This window comes from Mastacembelus armatus, chromosome 12, assembly GCF_900324485.2.
Source record: "Mastacembelus armatus chromosome 12, fMasArm1.2, whole genome shotgun sequence".
Taxonomy (NCBI): Eukaryota; Metazoa; Chordata; class Actinopteri; order Synbranchiformes; family Mastacembelidae; genus Mastacembelus; species Mastacembelus armatus.
The window spans coordinates 14,549,386-14,572,859 of NC_046644.1; the positions used below are offsets into that span (position 1 = coordinate 14,549,386).

Genomic DNA, 23,474 nt, shown 5'->3' on the forward strand with positions numbered 1-23,474 from the left:
CCCTCCAGAGGGATGAAGCTGTAGCAGAAGAGAAGAGATATTTTAAACAGCCAAGATTTCATAATTAGCCACTGGGTGTAAAATAGTCTATATTCGATTCTATGGTGTATTGAAAAGCTGTAGTTTTCCAGCATGTTAATCTTATATGGATATGGGTCATATCAACATCTTCATCCCAATATTAGGCCTAATTTTTATTTGATACTTATATAAATATATATTTTAAATTTTCTTTCAATATTAGGAAATATAAACAGTCAGTTTACAGTACCATGTATTTTCCACTAGAGGTCAGGGCAAAGAAACCTAAGAGTACAGTATGAGCCACAGCCAAGGAAGTTTGCAGTTACAGTCACGAAAAGGATTTTGTGAGAAAACAAAGGCTGAGTTTTTAAGACAAATGCCAAAACCTTTTTTCAAGTTGGAATAGAACCTTCACTTTCTCGATGGGTAACCATGTATTTAAAGGGCATAAACTTTCACTCACTAACAAGTTTGTTGACCTATCTAACTGTAAAAAAGTATGTTACAGTTAAAATACAGTTAAAAATAAATCCACAAGTTCAATATAATTAGACTGGCCTGGATCAGTAATAGGAAGTTATGAATTGATACATCTCTTTAAACCACATTGCTGTACAGTCTTAAATGGAATATCATTTATCTGATGTGAATATTTTGTGAAGAAAAACATGATCTCAAATGTCTGCCCAGTTACCCCCAGCTCGATCTCATCATGTCTCAACTGCATCAGTCATCTTAAATATATTTTATACTGTAGCTGAAATCAAGGATGTAAGAGCGTTCTGATATGTAAATTAGTATTTTAATTTCTTTTAAACATTACTGCTCGTCATGTAACAGATTTTTTTTTTTGTTTGTTTGTTTGTTTTTTTTATATAACTCAGTGTGTTTCTGGCTCAGTTCAGGGAGGACTGTATGATTGATTTTATTTTAGCTGTTTCTAACACATAATCATATCAGATGAGTGCTAGTGTAGTACTATGTCCTGTACGTCTCTCATCTTTAAACATTTCATCCACATTAGCTGTGTGTCATCAGTGACTATTAATGACAAATATGTATTTCATACATTATTATTTTTGACACAAATAACAAATTGACCTCAGCAGGGATTTCAGTTGTTGAGCAACTACTACCTACCTATTAGTCTCCAGCTGATGAGCTGGCTCCCCCTGGAGTCCTATTTGTGTGGGTGAGAACAGTATACAATGGTGAAGTATAGTGTCAGCGTACCAACTCTACAAAGTTTTAATGCTTGATTTTAATTTTTCTCCCATTGTAATGCTAAAGTATAACTTCAAGCCTCTTAAGATGATACATAATTGTGCGCTCAACAAGCCACCAAGATCCCACTACCATCTTGTTAAGAATCTAAATATATTAATTAAAATTGCTAATCTAAAACTTTAATGTTCCCCCACTTTTATGAAAAATTAAGTAGTTCGTGTTTTGCATTTATTTACTGGACTTTAAGCAATAAACACACACTTCAATTTATTTAGTGTAAATGAACATCACCTCAAGCAATGCTATAAAGAAGTGAGATCCGACAAAATTGTTCTCACTTTCCGTAAATGTCGTCACTGTCAAGGTCTAAAAAAAGAGACTTTGACAATTTCACGGCAATAACACTTCCAGACAAGAGCAAAGTTCAACATTTAGTGTCTTTATAAAACAGATTTGCAAAATATAGCCAAGGCTCATTCATTTAAATATGCATAAATAGCAAGAAAATACTTTCCCATTTCAATTCAAATCATTTTAAAACTTATTTATACACAAATCACAAAGGAATCGTATATGAAAACCAGAGTTGAACCTTTTTGATTTGTTGCAGCAGAAAAAACACAAGCATACTATATAGCTAAAGCGGCAGTTTGATTAGTCAGAAATGTACATCTTGTGAAGACACATATTCATAAACATTAAACCAAAGTTTTATTCAAGTCTGAAATATCAAAGTACACATCTTTGGATGGATGCCTCAAAGTCTTTTAAGAGCATTTTTCATACATCACCAGCAACGCAACCATAATTAACACCAACATGGCCAAAAGTTTAAGTCTATGTACAATAGTGCAGACAAGGAGCTTAAATCAGAACAAGGCAGTGAAAGAATAATAACACATTATCAAAAATCCTGATTTATTAAACTTCAAGTGGGTTTCTTTTAATTTTGGGACATTTTTAAATCACCAGTTTGAAATCAAACATACTTGTACTAGGATGTGCCGGACCGCGCCCTGCTGTAAAAGCTTTTTTAACACTGCTCTTTTTTAATACTTAAAAATGACTATCCAAAGTAAAACTTGCTATGAATTCCTTCAGTAAAAGTTTATTTATTCATTTAAGCTGTATTTTATTTCAGTTATACATATGCCACTTTTTTCCATGATAAGACTGAAATGTTATTTATGCTTTGATTATTTTTGTATGTGTAATCATTCATTTTACATTCATTACAGTCAATAATTCAAAATTTTAACAAGCACAATATAGGTTGTGGTCTGGGTGTAGAATTACATTTTCTTCCTTACACTATGAATACTTTTCAAAATAAAAGTGTCTTTTAATTATGTAATTTTCAATTAAAAGCATTTAGACATCCTTGTAGATAAATAATTCAGATCATTTACAGCATTTGTTTGTTTTCAATTGCAGTGTCAAATGTTTGCTTCTTTTTAAATGGTAGCAAAGAATCTGTAAACATTTACTGGGCTGAAACAATTATTCAGCATGACATCTGTCATCTGTTAGAGATCTGCATCTGTTGTTTCATCGGAATGTATTTTTAAAGAAAAAAAAGACCACTCTCATATACCACTGACACATCAGCAGGATCATTGATTTCACTCTTTCACTTTTTAAAAAAGGTGCTTTATCTTTCTGGAGCAGAACAGACACATGGAATTAAAGAGATTTTCTTTCTTGTCTTTTTTTTCTTCCTGTACAGACCAGAGTTCATTTGGCTGGCTCAGGGATGGGTGGAGCATGCTCCAGTCTCATGGTCCACGGGTCAGAGTTTGCAGCATAAAATGGAGAGTGGGTAAGCATTTCTTCTCCAGCCAGGGCGAAGGCAAACACTCCCCTCTGCCTCCCTGCTCCTGTCTTCTCTTCTTCTGTGATGTGCTTTCCCTCTGCTCGCCGTTCCTCCCTGCTCTCTCTTCCCGCACCGTCCACACTCTTAAAGCCCAGAGCTCTGTTGCCAAGGCTGAGCATCTCCCCAAGTCCGTGACTCTTGATACCCTGGTGCGCAAGGTTTAACCCATTCCCCTCAAACCGGTTAGTGGTGGCAGTGGGAGGGCACAGGAAGTTGCTGGGAGGTGTGGACCGCCAAGCAGCTGGCTTTCGTCCTCGTCGGGGGCGCGAGATGCGGCAGCTCTGCCTTTTGATGTGTCGATGTAGGTGGTCAGACCGTGTGAAACTTTTGTAGCAGTGCTCACACTGGTATGGACGAACACCCGTGTGGATACGAAGGTGGTTCTTCAGGTCATAGTTGTGGACAAACTTGGAGTTGCAGTGGAGGCAGATGTAGGGACGCTCACCTGTGTGCTTTCTCATGTGAATCTTGAGTTTGTCTTGCCTGAGAAAAGAACAAAAACATGTTTTGATACCACAGTCTTGTGGGTGGTCAGGTTAACACGTATGTTACGATACCACATTTCTTTGCTCTTTTTGATTTTGTAGCACAACTGACTGCATTTCATCAAAGTCAGCATTTAAGGATGGCCTAGTCAGTTCTTGTCAGGGCTCTGCTCTAATATAGAGGTGGAAAATATGCCAAAAGAGGAGGATGTAGATGACTGAGATATCACTAATGCAAAGAAACCAGCGGAGGGGGCTTTCCACTTTAAGCTCTTTGATATTCAAATGAGGTGAGAATAGATTAACCTCAGTCAAAAGAACATGGGGTACTTTTCCGTTAACTCTGCTGTTTTACGCAACCTTGTGCCTTGTAGTCAAAGCGCGCAGGAACATTAAGATCTCAAGATGATTTTTTATGTGGCCTGTTAATGTGAAACACTCGGAAGTATCAACAAGTGATAAGTGTTGCTTCACATACCTGGTGAATCGTACTTCACAGATAGTGCACATGTATGGTTTCTCTCCTGTATGGGTTCTCATGTGTCGTGGCAGTTTCCCAGCTCCTTGGATAACCTTGTTGCAGATAGGACACTGCTGTGATGCTTTAGGCTTCATCTTCCTCTCCTCCTCCAGCTGCCAAGGAGGGAACAGCGCCCCTAAGTGAGATGCAGAGCTTAGGAAGCTAAGGTATGACCGGAAATCAGCTTCATCCTTAATCGGACCCAGAGCATGACCTTCTGATGGCAATGACCCAGAATTCATGGTGCTGCCCAGGCCCGAGCTGACAAACTCTTTGAGGAAGTCGCCATGTAGCAGACTGGGTGGGACTTCCTCTTTCATCTCCTCTTTTATGATCTCTCTTTTCACAGCCAGATCAAGGGGCCTTGAGGCCTCAAGTGGTGAAGAGGTGGGGAATGTGTGGGGCAGCCTGGTTTGTGGTGAGACTCCCGCATGAGGATGCTGATGGTGGCCAGGGTCCAGGAGCTGCTGAGGGAAGCCTGGGAAGTCAGCAGCCCACATTGAAGGGTACAAGCCTGGGAGGAGAGGAGAAAAGTTGGCTCTCCTGTCCAGTGCTGACATACGTGGGTACAGTCCTTCCTGGAGAAGAGACTCAATGGAGAAATCCTTGAGCGCCCGACTTTCCATGCTCTCCTGCAACATAAGGCAGCATAAACCTTTCAACTTTTCAGCCCTTTTTTTTTCCTTTGGAAAAACAGTATTTATAAAAAAAAAAACATCCAATGAAACATACCTGTTTCCCTCTCATGTTGTCTGGAGACTGTGACTGGGATGACTCTCTGTGTAGGGCAAACTGCTGGTGGTATGTGGAGGTGCTTGGAGGTGGAGAGTTCTCTGTCCCCGGAGGCGTCTGCTCCCCCCTGCTCTCCGATGACTGCAGTGACCTCTCACTAACATTGTCTTCCTCTTCTTCATGGTCGTCCTTTCTTGACCCTACATCCTCCTCTTCATCCTCTTCCTCTTCTTCCTCCTCCTCATCTTCCTCTGCATCCTCCTCTTCTTCTTCATCCTCTTCTCCCTCCTCCTCTCTCCCTCCTCCACCTCTGCCACCACCACCCCCGCTGTCCATAATCTCCAGGCACACGTTGATGATACAGGGGATCTCGAGCATCTGAGCTGCATTCAGGATTTCTTTAACATTGGACGCCGTCACTGTCAGAGTAGAGGTGTAGGCAAACTCCAGGATCGCTGTGAGAGACTCTGGAGCTACAAAGTCAATTTCATACACAGCCGCTGTATGATGATGATGATCTCCCCCGTCAGTGGTAGCTACTGTAAAGAGCTTCTTGAAGTACTGGCTGCAGGCAGCCAGAACTGAGCGGTGAGTGCGGTACTCCTGGTCACGGACGATGAGGATGACATCGCAGAGCAGTCCGTCACGACGTTGCTCATTGAGGCTGCAGAGGACATCGCTGCTGTGATTCGGGAAAGGGATCCCAATCAAATCATCTTCTCTGTGATGAACCATTCTCCTCTCCCTGTCTCTGGTGGTTATCTAGATGGGAGGCAAGAGCAATGACCCGTTTAGTGACACATGCAAAAGAATGGCAAACACCGAAGAAGATTGTAATTTTTTGGAACCCATATTTTGGTCTACAAAACTCCTTTAATCCCCCAACAGTTATTTTATTTTTAGGAACAATCTTTCTCTTTTGTTAAAATCTGCCTCCGGTTGTGCCATCACATGTATTAACACAGAAATAGATGTCTGTTTTCTTAAAAATGAATAACATTCATAAAGCCACATTAGCATTTTCAACAATTTGAATGTTGTTCTGGAAAAGACTGTCTGAATCAAAAACTATTGGATCTGCCACACTTCCCAAAAAGATGAGCATAAACTCTCCACATGGTCAGTTTGTGCAAGACAAAAATCTAAATGCTTTATTTTAAGTAAGAAAATACGAAAGATTTAAAAACATGTTGTTGTACCATTTATTCTCTGGCTGCTCTTGTGAACGCGATTGTCATTGAGACTTCCAGTGTAAATAATCCTTTACCAACAAATTAGTATTGCAATACACTGTACGTCACAAGGGTACCATCTTCGTTTGGTTTAGAAAATAGAGCCCCAGCAACAAGGAAAATCTTCTGCAGCAGACAGGTTTTTATTTTTCAGTTCCAGATGGCCGGAAAGCATTTTATCAAAACCTGTGATGTTAAAAGACCATCTGAGATGTTGAAAAATTCACTAGAGATTTATCTTTCCGAAAAACAGATGCTTAACTCTTTCATGCGGTGATGATCTATGCAAGACGGCCAACATCCCCTGTTTGATTTCCTGTACCTAATGATTTCTCACATTAACTGTCACTTCAACACAGAGCAGTGAATGTGAATTCATTTAATACCACCTAACAAAGGTTTAATATCATAAACTTCACTTCAGCTATGAGACATGAGCTGAAACATTAATTTAAATAATGCAATAGGAGTGACAAGTGGTCAACACCTCGACTCACGTCTGCACCTCGCTTTGAAATGGAGTGTCACTGGTGGAAAGCAGCTTACATTCAGCATCGATATTTGGATAGGGGGATGCTCTTAACTGAATTTGATATTGTTATAACGCAAGGAGAGTGACAGTCTAGGATTATTAAATTATACTGTAGGCATGCTGGTGTGCCATGTGTGCAGCAAAGACAACAAGTGGTAAATACAACATGTCTCATTCTGAGCAAACACATGGGGTAATATTTAATCTCAAATGTGTTATGATTCCGTTTGAGAAAATGTTACAGCTTTGAGAGATTGACAAATCAGTGTCTGACTTTAAAAAAAAGTTTGACACTCAAACATCCAGTGATGCTGTGATGATAAATGTGTGAAAGTTTCTGTGATTACGTTTGCGATGTCCATCCCTCTTGTCTGTCTGTACCAGAGATGCGCACAACACAAGCCAATACATTGCATGAGATTGGGATGTGGTGAGAAATGAAGAGACTAACAAAACAGGTCAGATTGTACTCTAGATACTGTATCCTGTCAAGATGCTTACTTTGCAGTCTGTCCTCTCTCACTGGTTTGACTTATAGCACGTTATACAATAGATTTTGTCTCAATGTGCAAACAAATCTCTTCACTTTGAATCATCATTCCATTGCTGCTTGAGCTTATACTTGTTGATTCACTGTGCTGCTGTTTACAGTTACAGTGATAAAATGTCCTCTGGCAGAGTGCTCATTCATTCACATCTATGAATAGAGCTTAACTTAGCCATCCACACTTGGTGGTCACTGGAGGCATGTGTAGATAAATACTTCGAAGCGGCCCTGTTCACCACAGCTACATTGTTGACTGGCTCTAAATGAGCCAGGGTTGAAGCCGCACAGATATATACACCCCCCCCAACCCACACACGCTCCACTCATACACACACACACATACGGATACACATCACTCCATCTCACTTTCTCTTTCCTTGTACGGCAGCAGATCACACCAAAGGAAAAAAAATAATATAACCATTTTAGAAACTCCGTTAGTTCACCTGCAGGTATACAACTTGGATACCAATCTTACATGTAGTTTTTTCTTGTCGTTATTCCTGTTGCTAGGTAACTGTTGCTATGTTCATGCATTGATACAGTGTGGACATAATTAAGATGTCTATAGAGGGGGTGGTGGCATCGGATCTAGGCCCACAAACCTGTGTGCGGCAAAACTGAGGGGACACAGGAACAAAAGAGTGACAGAGAAAGTTACAGTGGCCAGGCAAACTTATGAGGTGACGTACTTTAAAGAAAGAAACATGGGCAATGAAAACAAAGGAGAGTCTGTCTGTATTAAGTTTCATCCAAGTACCAAAGTGTGGTGCAAACGCTATGCAGTGAACCCAGGTAACATCCCACCTACGCCACATTAAAACTACTTTTTACTGCACAGAATTCTGTTGCCTCTATGAAAAATAGGGCAACATCTTTTTTTCTGTATGTCACACCACATGTAACTGCATAAAATTTATGGCCTGGGTAAAAGGTGAGAGAATCTCCAGTGAGAGAACAAGGGAGAGATCAGATGGCCCTAAAAGTTCCCTAACAGGTTGCACAAACATCAGCGGAGGGGCCCCTCCCTGTAACAGCCTGCCAAGGTAAACAATAGTGCAGAGCTTGGAACAACACCGAGTGGATAAGAGAGCGAGAAAAAGAGTCTGACTGGGAGGGCTTGGCGAACCCACTGTCATTCTTTTGCTCTTGACCCATCCCACCCACTCCTCGAACTATGGGACACGTGCTGCTGTTGCTGTTTGTTCGCCTTGTGCCCCAGTGAGCACCACTCCCCACTGTTCCCACTGTTTGCCTGCCACTAGCTAGCACTAGCTCTTAGCGGCCGGCCCCTAATTACAATGTGGAGAGGATCTAAGGAGGATGTGCCACATAGACAGGGAGGGGAGGAGGGCACAGCTTTCCCACCACAAGGTCCTGGAGCGACATTTCATCAGCCAAACAGCCTTAACCCTTTACAAACACCCCCCCACCCATTAGAGCAGTCAGGGTGGGAACACCTTGTGAAAGGGCTCTCATAATTATTGTTTAAGTCACTTGGCTTTTCTAGCTGCCCAGTCTTACTATTCTGGCAGAGTCATGGAAGGACAATTAAACCTTTCCTTTAGTAATAATGCTGATTCAATAAATGGCTGTCAGCCTATAACAATCTGCCAGTAGGTGAAACAATCTTAAGTAAATAAATGGTTTAAGTCATTGGGCGTGTGCACGAACATCACTGATTTCATGTCTTTAACAAGGATTTCAGTCCAATGAGTGATACTAGATCAGTATTAACTTAATTACTAAACTGACCTGACTGGCTTCCTGTCTTTCTCTTTCTGCCTGCCTGTACCGGCCACGTCTCCGCTCATGCCTCACTTAGTCACTAACACTTTCAACTCAGCACTCCCACCCCAAATTATGTGTCACCTCCATTCAGTCTCGTCTTTCTCCCAAGAACTTCATCTGCTTTCCGGGCTCTGACCACCACCACCTCCTCCTCTTAATAATTCTCCTCTTCCTCCTCTCCTCCTCCTCTGCCTGTCCCTGGTGCAGCTGTATCATCATTATGCCCAGAGTAGAGCGGCTAACTTGTCCCCAGCCCTGACCGCTCAGGCCACAAATCAGCAGCTAATGTCCATCTCAACTCTTGTCACGGGCAGACACTCATTTGGCCTGTAAGCTACAAAACCCAAAGCCTAGTTTATCCCTGTCAGGCCAGTGCATCCACCTGACCCACATGCTAAATCACCAGCAGCCAAAGTTTACCCCTGTCACTGACTGCCCATAGCAAACACTGCTAACTGCTACAAGCTAAACAACTGTCACAGATGGACAATTGGACGTCCAATAATTTACAGTATTGACAGCCACAATTCACCCCCTTATTAGGAGAGGACATTTATTTACCCTAGTACTGTGTAGGCTAGTCCATTATCACCAGGAAAACACCAGTAGACCTGTTTCTCGAGGAGATTCTGCCTTCCTTCTTGATTGATGTTTTAAGAATAAATTATCTGCAGCCCATAGGTCACATAGGGCTCAATTTTATCTTAATTGATGTCAATTACAGCAGGTGAGCAGTATATATGGCTAGTTACACAATATGTTGTGTAAATGTGTAATCTTTAAATGTCATGGCCCAGTTTGAGTATTTAACTGTAAGAGTTTTCCTTAAAAGCTGAGAATCATTCAAAACGTAGTGAAATTAACAGTTTGGTGCATATTTATATCATAATTCACTCAAACATATGGGTTTAAAGATGTTAGTGTGCTGCAGTCATTAATATAATTATGTATCGGTGTATACTAGTTATCATTTTGGTGGAAAAGCAGCTAATGCATTAAACAAATTTCTTAAACTCTTGCTGAACAACTCCTTACTTTAAAGAAGATTTGTGTTAATGTTAAAGCATATGCAGGAAGTTTATATTTCATTGTTCACTGGAATAGACCTCAACAGTTTATGGATTTAATTCATACTTACTATATAGTCATAAGTATGACAAAACAAATTGCTTTGATGTAAATACTAAATCTGGTCTTAACAGATATGGAGGCCAATTTAACTGACTGCGCTCCTCATTGAGCTTGTTCACGCTGAGTGTCATCTCTCGAGCCTTCAGGGGAGCCCATAGCTACACACCATTATCACTCTTACCCCCCAAAGTAAACAAATGTTTATGTTTTGCTGCTGAATATCGCTTCACTGATTGTTTTGTTTTCTACATTATTGGTTGTTTTTTTTTTTTTTTTTTTTTTTTTGCTTTACGTTGTTTTTCTGTCTTTGGGTAGGATAAAAACCTCTAAAATGAGCAAAAGTCAGTTTTATTTAATGCCATAAGAAAACAAAACAATATAAAATTTTTAAAGAATGAAACCATGGAGATTACTGCGGTTTACACTCAAAATTATTTAATGTCTGTGTTTTTTGTTGTGTTTTTACCTTTTTTACCTAGGTCAGTTCATATAATAATTACTATCATGTATTATGAAAATAATGAAGTTTTCAAATGTTAAAATCAATCAATTATTACACACTGGCAGGTGAACCAACCAGAATGAATAAAACTATATTAGCTATAAAGCTATATGTGATTAAGGAAATGTGTGGTATGACGTTCATCTGTAATAAATTTCCTGTTCTAGTTTTTGAGCTCATTGAGAAAGTTACAGGTACTTTTTCAAAGTGACATTTGTTGATACACCACCATCATTAAGTGTTACCGTATGTATAATTTTATCTGACGATAATTCTCTGCATTCTATTTTCCCCTTTCAGTGAATTGTAACCAGCATTTTTAGAATGATCTCATAATTATAATAAAGATTTGAGTGACTAAAAACAAATCTGAATGAAAAAACAACTGGCAAACAATTCTAATGACAATACTGGTCATAGCATTTTGTAACTACATGAGGCTAGAGGTCTATGAGCTGACTTGTAGTAAACAATAATTTACAGCTCAGTCTCAAAGCCATAACATGTTTTTATTTTGCGTATACTCCCAAACATCTTCTCTAACTTTATGAATTACCTGAGTTGTTATTTCAGATTTAAAGGAGAATGTCATACACTGTAGATATGGAATATCTAAATGTGAGATGTATAATTACTGCTGGAGACAAAACACATACTTAAGACCTCTAAAACTACTATGTTTGACATCTCAAAGACATGTTGTGATGCTATAAACGCTCATGCTATTTCCAGAATGTTATAGCACGGTATTTACACTACTGGCTAAATAATTACATGAGCCATTAAGTGACTTTTCTATTTGCACCTTGTCAGGCCTTTATGATGTACAGCAGAAAGCTACACTCAGATAAAACTCTGACACACACGTGCACACTAACATAGCGCACCAGTGCAAGCTTGTTCACACATACACACCGTCTGTAAGACTGTGACAAATGATTATGGACATATACGTGCAAACCCACACCCATGTGCGTGCTCCAGAAGTCTGGCATCCACATAAATTCACACATGTCTTGATACGTTCTCCAGCATTCCACAGCTCTCAGCACCTACCGTACCTTCAGTTTCACGACTCCCCTCACGTGTCTTTGTATTCCCAGATTACCAAAAGGATCTGTGGCTCCTCGTTTGACCTCTCAGCATTGCCCTCTTTAACAGAAACACAGCTGCCTTTCTCTTTGCCAGTCTGTCAATCAGTCAGCCAGGCAGTCCATTCACAAGCTCCTTACACTGGCCACGGATGCCCATTCACAAAAAAAAAAAGGAAAAAAAAAAGAAAACACTCAAGGAGGAATATCCAATGGAGAGAAGCAAAAGCAGCGCAGCAGAGGAGAGCAGAGTGTGATTCTTGGGTCTGTCTGTGTAGCAGCGTGGCTAGTGTGGAGTTTAGAGTCAGGCTTACTGTTGTGTGTGGCTCATGTAGGACGAGCGAGAGAGTGAGGAAGGGAGGGAGGGCAGCAGCACTGCGCTGTGGAGATGTCGCACCACTAGTTTTTATAGCAGGGTGGGTAGCTGGAAGATAATAATACCCCATCCTCCTCCACAACACAAGTTTAAGCGCACTGTGTAATAAGGCCATGGCGCAGACACCCTCTGATTTAGGTCAGACAAAATGAATTTTTAGTTGTGTTAGAGTGGATTTTGGTATAAAGGGACCGGGGCAAAGAAACTCGAAGGGGTTGTTTGGGGAGACAGAGAGAGTAAAAAAAAAAAAAAAGGAAAGGAGAAAAAGAGAGAGAAAAGTTGGAAAACTATTTTGTGCACCTCTGTTGGTTAGTCTCAAGCTGAGATGGGACTTACTGAAGCAGAAACAGAACTGCTACTCGACGCCAGTTCGTTTGAGTTTGACACCTGTTTTAACTAGAGCCTTGCAATTCTCTCTCTTCTCTTACATGCTGTCACACCACAAGTTCAATTCTGTAATAAAATTAGCATTTAACCAGCCCTCTGAGAACCCTGCATGTGTCAACCACTGTACTCAAAAATGGCTGATGCAGACAAAGGTGTTAATGTGAAAGGAAATATTACTTAAAGGTTTACTCCATCTGAGACGGAAATAAACCTCAAATATTGGAAAATACCACACACAACCGTGTATATATCTTTTTACTTTTGTGTTCATGTGTTTTTAAACCAGGTTTCAAAAACCAGGCTGTAGAGAGCAGAAGGCAAATGTTAGATTTGAGTCAGAAAGTACAGAAGCAGGGTAACAGTTGGTGAACACACCACCACCTCAGTGTGTAGAGAGGAGGAGGAAGTTTGTGCTGAAAGGTGTAGAAAAAAAACAAACTGTAGTAGAATGTATAGTTGAGGAACCCTGTTTAGCAGAGTTTTAGATTAGTTAGTTTAGATTAGATTTAATTTAGTTTTAAATATATCATATCTAGAAAATGTGAGGAGAGGAGAGAGACATTTGGAGACGTTTGTGGCACCAAAACTCCATGATACCTAAAAGTGCTTTCAGCTTCCTATATTATTTCATCCTATGTGTGTTTATGATGCACTGTAGCACAGAAAGAGAAACTAGAATAAAAGAAAGAAGAGGAAGAACAAGGGAGAACAAATGTTTCTAGTATCTGCTTTCACAGACAAGAAAAATATTTTACCATGACATGGCACGTTCACAGGATCTGAAACAACCATTACAATTTCCTGCATGACATCAATGAACCACGCCTTTTGAATTTTTATTTATTTATTTATTTATTTATTCATTCATTTTTAAATTAAGCTGGTTTAGATGAGGAAGGTTCCACTAACTGAGCAATAGGCTGTGCATGTAAAAATGTCTAGTTTCTCCCCATATAGAGCTAAAAACAAAGCAACCTAAAACAACTATCCAAGTCTTCAAGTTTTTCATTCATGAAGGTAGACTGTGCAGTTAGCCACTGTTGTCTTAGTGGTTACCGAACCTTCAAATCTGTTAAAATATTCTTAACCACCCACAAATCGCAACCGACAATCATACTTTGAAAGTAATCAAATTGTGTCGCGTTAACCTCTGCAAACAAGTAGACATCACAGTGTACATCGAGCTGCTATGCCCACTTCCCCCTGGGGAAAACATGGACCGAAGCAGACCACAGTCCATGCCCTGGTGGTTTACACTGTTTTGTACAGGGTGAGGGCTGAAGCCAGCTCACATTGGCATTTAGTATATATAAACAGGGTTAGCCACTAACTGCTAGCAGGCCAGCCAAACGTCCAGAAAAACAACACTTGCTTTCCTATAAGATCAGGTATCTATTCTAAACACGTCACTGCCGTCATAGCAACGCACTGTAAGTGGTACCTGTGTGGACTGTTTTGTTCTGAACTCTCTAAAACTGCAGGCTGTTGTTCTGCAAACTGTCATAGACCATGATAGACACTAACCAGTTGACTAAACTGGTCACATGTGCTGTTTTAAAAAAAAAAAAAAAAAAAAAAAAGAAATCTCACTTTATGACAGAAAGGCAGATTTATATTGTGATAATACCTGTTTTCTCTATTAGCATACAAGTATGAAATCTGTTTTGTTGTTTTAAGAAAATGAAAAATGAATCTTGATGTTTCAGATTCCTGTGTTTCTGTAGTACAATCATCAGGCTAAATATTGATTCCTTTTCTCCCTCCTTCCTTCTAGAGTGCTAGACTGCACAAAGAAGTGGTGAATCTTGCTGCTCGGTCTGAATGCTAACAGTCACAAGAGGAGGATTCAAGGGGCTGAGTAAGAGTCATCTGTTTTGTCTGTCTGGTGTCTCAGTGTACCTGTTTATTGCCACCTGCTGTGCTCAGCAAGATACACTTACCAGGGTACCACGTTGGGGGGGGGTGGATGGGGGATGGGTTGAGAAGCATTATAAAGTTCGTGTCGTAGAGATTTTGATGCTGTGTTCAACTCGACTTACTGTACAGTGAGCAGATTTCTAAGAATAGATTTAATCTGAACTTGACTAAAATCAGCTCTCAATATCTCAGACTGCACTGTGGCAGCACTACAGTCACAACCTGTAGAGCACCAGTGTGCGTGTGCTGGTTAAATAAAAGGATGCAGTAACTTACAAGCTTGTCCTGATTATAAATTCACCTTTCACAAATTCATCTTGAAATTTAGGCCTAAATGCAGATTACTTAATGCTAATCATAGAAAACCTTTGATTAAAAAAGGCTCCTCTGTTACTACTTACTGTAGTAATCACTGTGATCCCAGGCTGCTTAACTGTCAGGTTAGACTGTGTGACACACAGAAACCCCATCGATACTGTTTCAGTAGACCTTTTTCCTACACACACATGCTTGTGTGCATTCCCAAGCCCCATGTTCAATCACTTGTTTTGATCTCGACAATCTCTTTTTATTCTGCACAGTGTTACCAGTTTCAAAACAACAATAGAGTTAGTCATTTAGTTATGAGCTGAAGGTTTATGAAACAAGGGGTTTGGGGGGTGGGGCAGTTTGTGACCTATTTCATTATTTAGCTGGTAAAGTAAATTACACTTATTTGCACACCATTCACCTCAATACTGTTTAAATACAAAAGTAATTTAGGGATGCAGTAATCACATCATTGTCATAGAGTAACACAAAAGTAATGAGTGTTTCCTTATAACAGCTGGAATATACAATATTCTTTATTTGTAATAACATCTAAAAATGTTTTGTTTGTTGTTTGTTTTGTTACTGGTACAACAAAAGCAAAGCAAGGGATAGTTTTGCCAAGGGTTAGGGTTAAGCTTGAAAATGACTTTATTTTGTAAAAGTGTGGTCTGACAATATCAGATAGCAAAAGTGTTTGTAATTGTGCTCTAGTAGTTAGAGTGTTTTATATATGATTACATTGAAGTGACTAAGGCCTATAACAGCCATAGTAATTATGGTGAAAGCAACAGAAGGAAGATGGACGTTGTTATAGTGAGACAAACTCCATGTAAGTACAAGGTCAGGGTCGGTGTGTGAGTCAAAATTAGTAATGCAGAAATCTGCTGTCTGTTTTCCAATTCCACCTGCACCTGTTGTTTTTTAACACACTCCCAGATGACTGTAGGAAGTTGGACAAAAATGTCCGGTGAATGTAACATGGTGTATTGTCCTGTTGGAGCGTATTTTCATTCTGATAGACTTTTATTGAAGCTCACGCTGTCTGCACATTCTGAAAGTAAGAGATTGTTTTAAAGCATGAGCACAACTGTTTCATAATCTTAACCAAGTGTTTGTAATTGTAACTATTGTGACAGCTCACTGGCAGCTTAAAAATCAGAATATGCAAATTCTGGAAATCAAGCTAGCACCAGTTTGAAGCTCAGTAACCACACCGCTCCCTCTCCCTTATGCTCTTTCCAGTCCTTCGTCATCACCCTCATCCTCACCTAATGCAGGACTTAGGGGCTTGCTGCCCTGTGAGTCAGTCACAGCAGTCTCTTTCAGCAGCTAATACTAACTTGAAGCTTTAAATTCCAGGTTGCTGTTACCTGTAATAGCTCACTGGCCAACTGTACACAGAGATTTAACTTTATCAAGCACTGTGGAAAATGAGTTCAGGGAAGTACCTCACAGGCCTTTTCTGGATTAATGAATATGGAGACAGAAAAACATGAAGAGTCCAACTTAAGGCCTTTACCCTGGTGTCTAGAGGCCAGGCATAGCCAGGTGTGGGAGAGAAGCAGGAAAGGGATCATCCTTCAAAGTCTAGAGATGGATCATAACAGCAGCCTCCCTGGTCTACACCCCCTAACTCCAGAAGTCCAAGGACAGAGGCACATGCACAGATGCAGTGCTGCTTAAACACAAAGGGAGGCAGGCATGTGTGCAAACCCACTGTAACCTCTGTATCGCTCAATCACAGACAAATGCTCACAGAGACACACACCTATCTGTCATTGCACTGAGGTCATTAGAACTCACCTTGGAGCATGCCATTCGGGTGAGTGAGGTGAGGGCGTTTACTTTCTGCTGACCTGTCTGTTGGTGCTTCACTGTAACTTTCTCCTGTTTTGTCTTCTTTTCAAACATCCCAATCAGTATTGGAAGCTTTGCCAGAAGGGAGGTAAAGTACACAAGCTGCATATTTAGAACTGCGAGTGCTGGGAGAGAGTTACAGTGTTTCACAGGTGGCCAAAACCCACTGCTGTGCGTGTGAGGATAACTGGGAAGTCTGTGGTGATGTTTGTTGAAGACAAATATAATTATTTTTTTTATATTTGAGGCCACTTTTGTCCACTTTTATTTTTACGGCTTTGCTAATATATGGAAATTTATTCTGGACCTGAAACAGCAACAAGCCCAGCCTTCACCACTATGTTGCTGCTTCTGAATGCATTTCAGTGTTGTGTTGTGTTGTGTTGTGTTCATTTGATTGGCTTGGTGTGAATATTTGTGTGTGTGTGAGCATGTGAGCATGCTGGGAGGGTCGTGGGGTGAATGAGGACAACTCCTTATGGTGATAACGAGAAGGAGGCCAGCCTTGGTGGGACAGCCTCTGTCTGCCCTCAGGTAGTGTGTGTGCATATGCATGTTTGTGTGTGCGTGTGTGTCAGCAGGAGAGCCCTCGGGCACTCTGGCACCTCCTAATTAAAACCAGTCAGGCTGCAGGGCAGGGGAGACAGATGCCTATCATGACACACACAAAAATACATGCACACACACACACACACACACACGTATGAGGTAGAAGACAATATTCAACAACACGCACGCTCACAAATACACAAGTGTGATGCGTATGTCAACCATTTTTGGACTTACAACTAATCTCATCCCACCCACTCAGGTATCACAAAGGTGACTAATCTGTATCTGACTCAAATGACAAAAAAGCAGATGTGAATTTGACACAGCGGAAACACAATTCATGTTAACGTGACTGCTTATAATTGAAAACAAAATAAACTTTTAATGCAATGTTACCTGACCTGTTTATATGCCAATGTAATGAGTGAATCCATTAATCATTTTAAAAGATTAGCCTTGGGTTAAAACAAATTTGGCTAATTTGCTTTAAAAAAAAAAAAATCAATGAACTCTCATTAGTTTTGTCTACCAGAAAATGTGCTGAATTATGGCCAACTTGTTCATCATTGACACACACCAAGCATGCCACACACTCTCAAGCAGTCGTGAGCCATAGTAGTTTCCACATTGACACATCTCTCTTTCTCTTCAGCACAGAATGAGACATAATTGTGCTGTATGTCTGTTACCTGCAAAGTCTGTCACATTTTATCTCCATTCCCCCATGTAGGGCCCAGAGCACATATAGTACTTAGCAGGCTAACTGCTGTTTGTCTAGGGTGGGTGGGTGGATCAAGGCATGCTGCTCTCCTTTCTCTCCCAGTGATTAGATAGCATAAGCAGGCCAGCTAGCCTAACCCACACACTCATGTCTCTAAAACTGCCATGCAGCCCTGCTTTCTCTCTCGCTGCCTCTCACACACACAGGTGGGTGGACCCACTTATTCAACCCAGATCTTTCTTTTAGACATTATGAAATCATGCTCTTTTTTCTCTTTCTTCATCTAACTCCCTGATGCTGAATGACATTCAACTCTATATGCTCCCCTGCAGCATCTTTGCAGCTTTGTTCTATAAAGCAGAGCTTTCATTTTCTAATATACTACACGATGATTTTTCCTGATTGCTAAGCTGAGAGTCATTTCTCTTTGCACTTGTCACTGTAGGACAAGGCGAGGTGTGGTTAGAGGGGCTTATTCTCTATTATCGAGGTAACATTCAGGAAACACCCACAATTTGTATGTAAAGTGCTGTATTGCACAACCACATTATAAACTGTGGCCACCGCTGACATTTCAGATGTTGAAATGTGTGACAAAAATATTTCTCAGATGGCTTTAAGTCTGCTAGGAAATACAGAAACCACTGCAAGACATATTTTCAATGTTACATAATTAATATTTTGCCAGTACAACTTCAGTATTTGGCAGCTGATATGTTGCAAATCAGTAAAATAAAATATTCCTTATGTTATATACTGATCCAATGCATGAGAATAATGTAAACAAATTATAATATTGCAAGACATGCTGTCGTTTATGTCAAGCATCACACAAGATTGTACTTAGTTTGCTACACAGTTAGACTGTTTGCACCAAGTGACCTTAGCAGAAGTATATTAACATCATTAACCAGTAATATTCTTAAAGAAAAATAATGAAAAGTGGGGGGAACAAACTGTGAAAGTCACAGAGGCAGTGTGAGAAAGAAGAGAACAGTGGAAATGGAGAAATTGTAAGCGGAAAGAAAGTATATAGCTTGAAAAGCAGAGAGGGTGCGATCGAGTCAACCTCTAAGAGTGTGAGTGCCTTCCTCCCTGGCTGCTTTGTCGTTTGAGCCAGGCACTGTATTTCGTGAGGAACGCAAAAGTACACAAATCCCACAGAAGCAGCTTTTTTGGCAGGGCTTGGGCCTCCCACCCACGGCAGCCTCTTCAAGCCTCCTCCCATCCTCTATTCATCTGTGAGGGGCGGCTTACTCACCCAGCCCAACTCCACATAACAAAACCTGGACCTCGATCCTACGGAGGAGGGCGGACACGCACACATGCATGCACAAACAGCTACTCGGCAATAGTAGACAAGAAAACACACTAACATGAACGTAAAAAGAGATTTGGAGGGTGCACACCTAAGTGAACGGGTCGCACATCGCTGCAAGGATCAGATTCTGTCTTGGCTTGTCTGAGCGGGATTTGAAAACACTGAATCTGATTTTAGACAACTGTGACAAGATGACATCTGTGCCAAAGAAGGTTAAGATCAGATTGTGTATGTAAATGCTGATACATGGGCATGCCCACACGCTGTCAGGTGGGAAGAAGGCGTGTGGACTCATTCTCTGTCTGTCTCATAATGAGCACATTGCATCAGTTTGCAATTATGAAGCTCATTCGCTTGACACATTGAAAGGCAACACCTAAGTCTCTCTTTATATCAAGCAAGTACTTTTGAACACACATTACACATTCACTAGGATGTATGTTTGTACAAATACAAGGTCTTTCTTTATAGTGACGTGAATATTGGCTTATCATGTATAGTTTTCTATAAGTGAGCCTGTACAGCCATGAATGATTGCGGTAATGGTTGTTAAACACACTGATGTAAGAGAGGCCCTGTAACAAAAGGCCTGCGTGGATCAGGATCAGTTCATATAATCCTGGATCCTGGACAGAGAAAGAAACAGACACAGGGCTGTAGTCAGTGTGTTTGACAAGTTGGCATGGTAGTGTCTACTTGTCGTTATCCCCATCTAACCCCCGCTGTGACAGGAAGAGAGCTCTATAGGTTCTGCTTCCTTTTTTACAATTATTGATAAAGGCTGATAAACATTTCAGGCTGAGCCGTGTGTGTTTGGTTTCAGTTAGGTATTACCTCAAAACTTTACACTGGCTTACTTAGTTAAGCCACTTTTTTTGTAGTTTCCTATAAATTGTTCGCCATGTGTCAGATAGTGGAAAGAAAGGGCATGACCTTAAGTACTTGTCACTAATTCGCCTCCTGCAATCCTGTGTTACTTCTATCTTTAAACGTTGTGAGACCACAGCTGGAAACTAGCAGGCATTGTGAATAACTGCTGTTCGTTTATATAATTGAAATGTATAGCCATGACCAGTTAGAGCTCACTCAGTAGTTTGCATTAGCCACTGAAGCCCCATCAGTTATGACAGCTCAAGACAGCATGACAGGAAAATGTGTGACAGACAGTTGACATATAGCAAATTCTAGTAATTCAAGTAATTCAACAGTAATACTACTGATTGATTTTTTTTTTTTTTTTTTTTTTTGGACTTGGCGGAATGATTAAAATAGCAACATTCCCACCACTGCACTATATTACCTTTTTTTAATAATACTCAAAGGTTAACAGTCACACTGTTTGAATTGGGGGGGGTTCACAGACAGGAAGAGTCAAATAATTTTGAATGTCACACCTCTGCCCCCACATCTGTTGTATAGAGACACTGTATCTGGAGTTAAATTTAAAGCTGATTCTACTGTATGTTTTGTTAACCGATGAGATAAGGCTAGATTCCCAGAAGACAGATGTCATTTTGTGCGTTATTACTAAACAGTCAGTTAGCGATGTGGCATACACAGGGTATTTAATTTAATCTTACAGCACCACCACTTAGACAGAAATTTATTGCAAAAATATGAGGATGACAAGAAAAAAATATTATATAGAAATTGTGCATAATAAATCATCATCTAGTTACAGAAACTGTTGCTACAGTAACAAGTAGAAATGATAACTGCCTTTCAGTCTCTTTCAGCTTTGTCATGCTTTCACTTGCTTCCTTCTCTGTGTGTGGCTGTTGCAGTATGTGAAGAGGGAGGCTTGCACTGTGCGCACATCTGTTGCAAGATATGCTTGGGAAAGTTTGTGGACAGCACTGAGAATAACTGGACATCCCTCTTCTGTTCTATTAGAAAAAGTATGAGATGTGGGGTCATTTGCAACTTAAAATGGGAACACAGAGGAACCTGACTCTACAAAAGGTCAGCCATCCTTTAGCCTGATTCTGCTGCTCAGTGGCTTGCAGACAGCTCTCGCATGCTTTGAAATTTTGCCACAACACGCAGAAAATATGAACCTCTCATTATGACTTTTTTAGGATATGGGAAATACTAGTACAACGAAGAAAAAGAAGCAGAAAAGAAATGAGAGTGAAAGAGACAGCAAGATGTTACTGACCTTTTAAGAAGAGAAGTTTTGATTTCAGTTCCTCTCTCACGTACTCCGTCCCTGTCAGGAAACTCAAGACTGTCTCAGCACAGGCAGGCTTGTGAAAGTGAGAGCGGGTGAGAAACAGACCCAAATTTGCTCTGAAGGTGTGTCAGTGATTTGGGGGAGTGAAAAGGTACCGTTCCATGAAACGGTTATCTAAGAAACACAACAAAACAAAAACTGCTACACCCACCAGCCTCAGCCAACACCCCTCCCTCCCTCTAAACCAAAAGTATTTGGCAGCATTCCCTACAAGTCCACCTGTGCTTAGGGGAGGGGAGTGACACGCACTCACAATCACAGGCCAAGCCTAAAAAACTGCTTTCGAGCTTGGACTGTATGGTATGATTATGGTTGGGAACAGACAAAGTTGATACTTGGGGCTGGGGCTGGAGGACAAAGGAGTTGGAGAGCCGAAGCGCTGGTTAGCCTGAAGATCTGGAGCCAGAAATGAGGCTGGAGTGCTCGGGCAAAGGCCAAGCCAGATGTTAGGGTTGAAAAACTGAAGCAGTGAGAATAGTGTTGCCAAACTGTGGCTGATGTGCAGCTGGACGATTGTGCTGAGATTTGGTACAGGGCAGAAGTTAAAAAAACTAAATAAATTGGGAAGAGGTTGCTGTATTATAATGCTGGGTTGAAACAGTGGGTGGGTCTTAGTCTGTGCCAAACAGGAGCTAGAGGGGTTCATATCAGGTATCAAACAAAAGACATATCAGGGGAGAAATGAAAGAAGTTAAAGAAAGGTTGTGTGATAGAGCAGTGTGATAGAGAGGGACAGTATCTGAGTGCATTAGGGTGTGTGCTTCAGTGTACCAGCTCGTACCTGGTGAGATTCAAGAACAATTGTGCTGCTCTGAGGCACACAATCCAATGTAATAGAAATATAATAAACAGCTTTAAAGTTTCTATTGTAAATGTCATATGTCAAATGTGTCATACTGGGTCATACAGGAGCAACATCATGGTGTCTTAAAATCATCAGGTAAGCCCCAGAGAGAAGTGTAACTTCTAGTAGTGAAGTAAGAGACTATATGGTGAAGTTAATGGAAGATTTAGCAGCTAAAGCTAAATAAAGCAAAATATTTCTCTCAGGATTTGGTAGAAACTGAAAATGACACTAAAAAGAGAACAACGCTGCACTGTGTTTGTTGGATGTATAAATAAGCAACTCTGTGAAACAAGACTGTATGTCAGTAAGGTGTTGACAACCTTCTCCTGCCCCGACACAGCAAATGAAATTAGATATTGCATGTTTAAGTAGCTGCTTAATATACAGCCTGTGACAACCTGTCACAGAGGGCTTTTTAAAGGGTCGCAAGAGAAAATAATCAGAAACTGCTGCTGAAAACAATGTGAGCTGCATGTTGAGCTGAAGACTCATAAAGGAAGAAACAGGTGCAAGGTGCACTCATTTGAGCAAACTGAGCTGTAAACCTTTATTAGAGGTGGGAAAATGTTTGCGCTTCATATGACATGGTTTCTCCTCTCTAGGAATAAAGGAGACACGTTCGATCATTCATGTTGGCATGTTTGTACTAGAAACAATGACTTGAGCTTTTAGTTTGAGGACAGTTCATTCCAAGTTTCCCAAAGCAATGAGCAGAATAAACCAGCAGCACAATAGCCCTACCCTCTTTCCTAGATGTATGTTCTGTGGGATCTTCGAGCCCAGCCTCAAGTACGCCGTGTTTGTTCAGAGAGACACACACCCATCAGGGGTTTGATCATTTTCTGCCCTGTCCCGTGCACTGTCTTGTCCTGCGGAAGAAGCAGCCTATTGTATTTAATTTCTCTTGTGGCTAAAAAAATTACTTGAGCAAATTTGCTCAGTCAATATATAGTTTGAACTGAGTCACATGAGGTTACAGTGATGCAGGGAAGCAAGTGTAAAACATTTAACATGGTGCTTTTCAGTCTGCACAGCTAGTGTTTTTGAATGAAACCTGAATGTTGAGAAAGTGTGCTTAGTTCAGGTTTTGCATTATTAAATCAAATCTTTAACAATTATCTTTTAAGAGCACAGATTCCACTTAATTTGCTTTTATAATATATATAATATAATATGAACATGGTTCAAGTGCAAATCCAGACAAAAATGATGTAACTAAAACTGTAATGTCAGTTCATGACAGCTTCTGAATACTTCAGTACTT

General features: G+C 40.5%; 1 protein-coding gene across 2 annotated transcripts; it reads right to left on the minus strand.

Moving 5' to 3' along the window:
• Positions 1-1,707: 1,707 nt before the first annotated feature.
• Positions 1,708-21,449, minus strand: zbtb7c (zinc finger and BTB domain containing 7C). Of its 2 annotated transcripts, XM_026296620.1 has the most exons (5): positions 21,289-21,449; positions 11,658-11,829; positions 4,862-5,623; positions 4,088-4,761; positions 1,708-3,607 (listed from the first exon to the last, which is right to left on the minus strand). In XM_026296620.1, the coding sequence occupies exons 3-5, from the start codon at positions 5,594-5,596 to the stop codon at positions 2,986-2,988; spliced, it is 2,031 nt and encodes a 676-aa protein (XP_026152405.1). In that variant the 5' UTR covers positions 5,597-5,623; positions 11,658-11,829; positions 21,289-21,449; the 3' UTR covers positions 1,708-2,985. The 2 variants fall into 2 exon arrangements, with proteins under 2 accessions (XP_026152405.1, XP_026152403.1); XM_026296618.1 differs by lacking the exon at positions 11,658-11,829.
• Positions 21,450-23,474: the final 2,025 nt, after the last annotated feature.

Excerpts from the sequence above, each read along its gene's own strand:
- zbtb7c (XM_026296618.1), bottom strand. The coding sequence starts at position 5,596 with ATGGTTCATCACAGAGAAGATGATTTGATTGGGATCCCTTTCCCGAAT. Across the intron at positions 4,762-4,861 it reads ACAACATGAGAGGGAAACAG|GAGAGCATGGAAAGTCGGGC; the intron begins GTATGTTTCATT and ends CTTATGTTGCAG. Across the intron at positions 3,608-4,087 it reads TGTGAAGTACGATTCACCAG|GCAAGACAAACTCAAGATTC; the intron begins GTATGTGAAGCA and ends TTCTTTTCTCAG.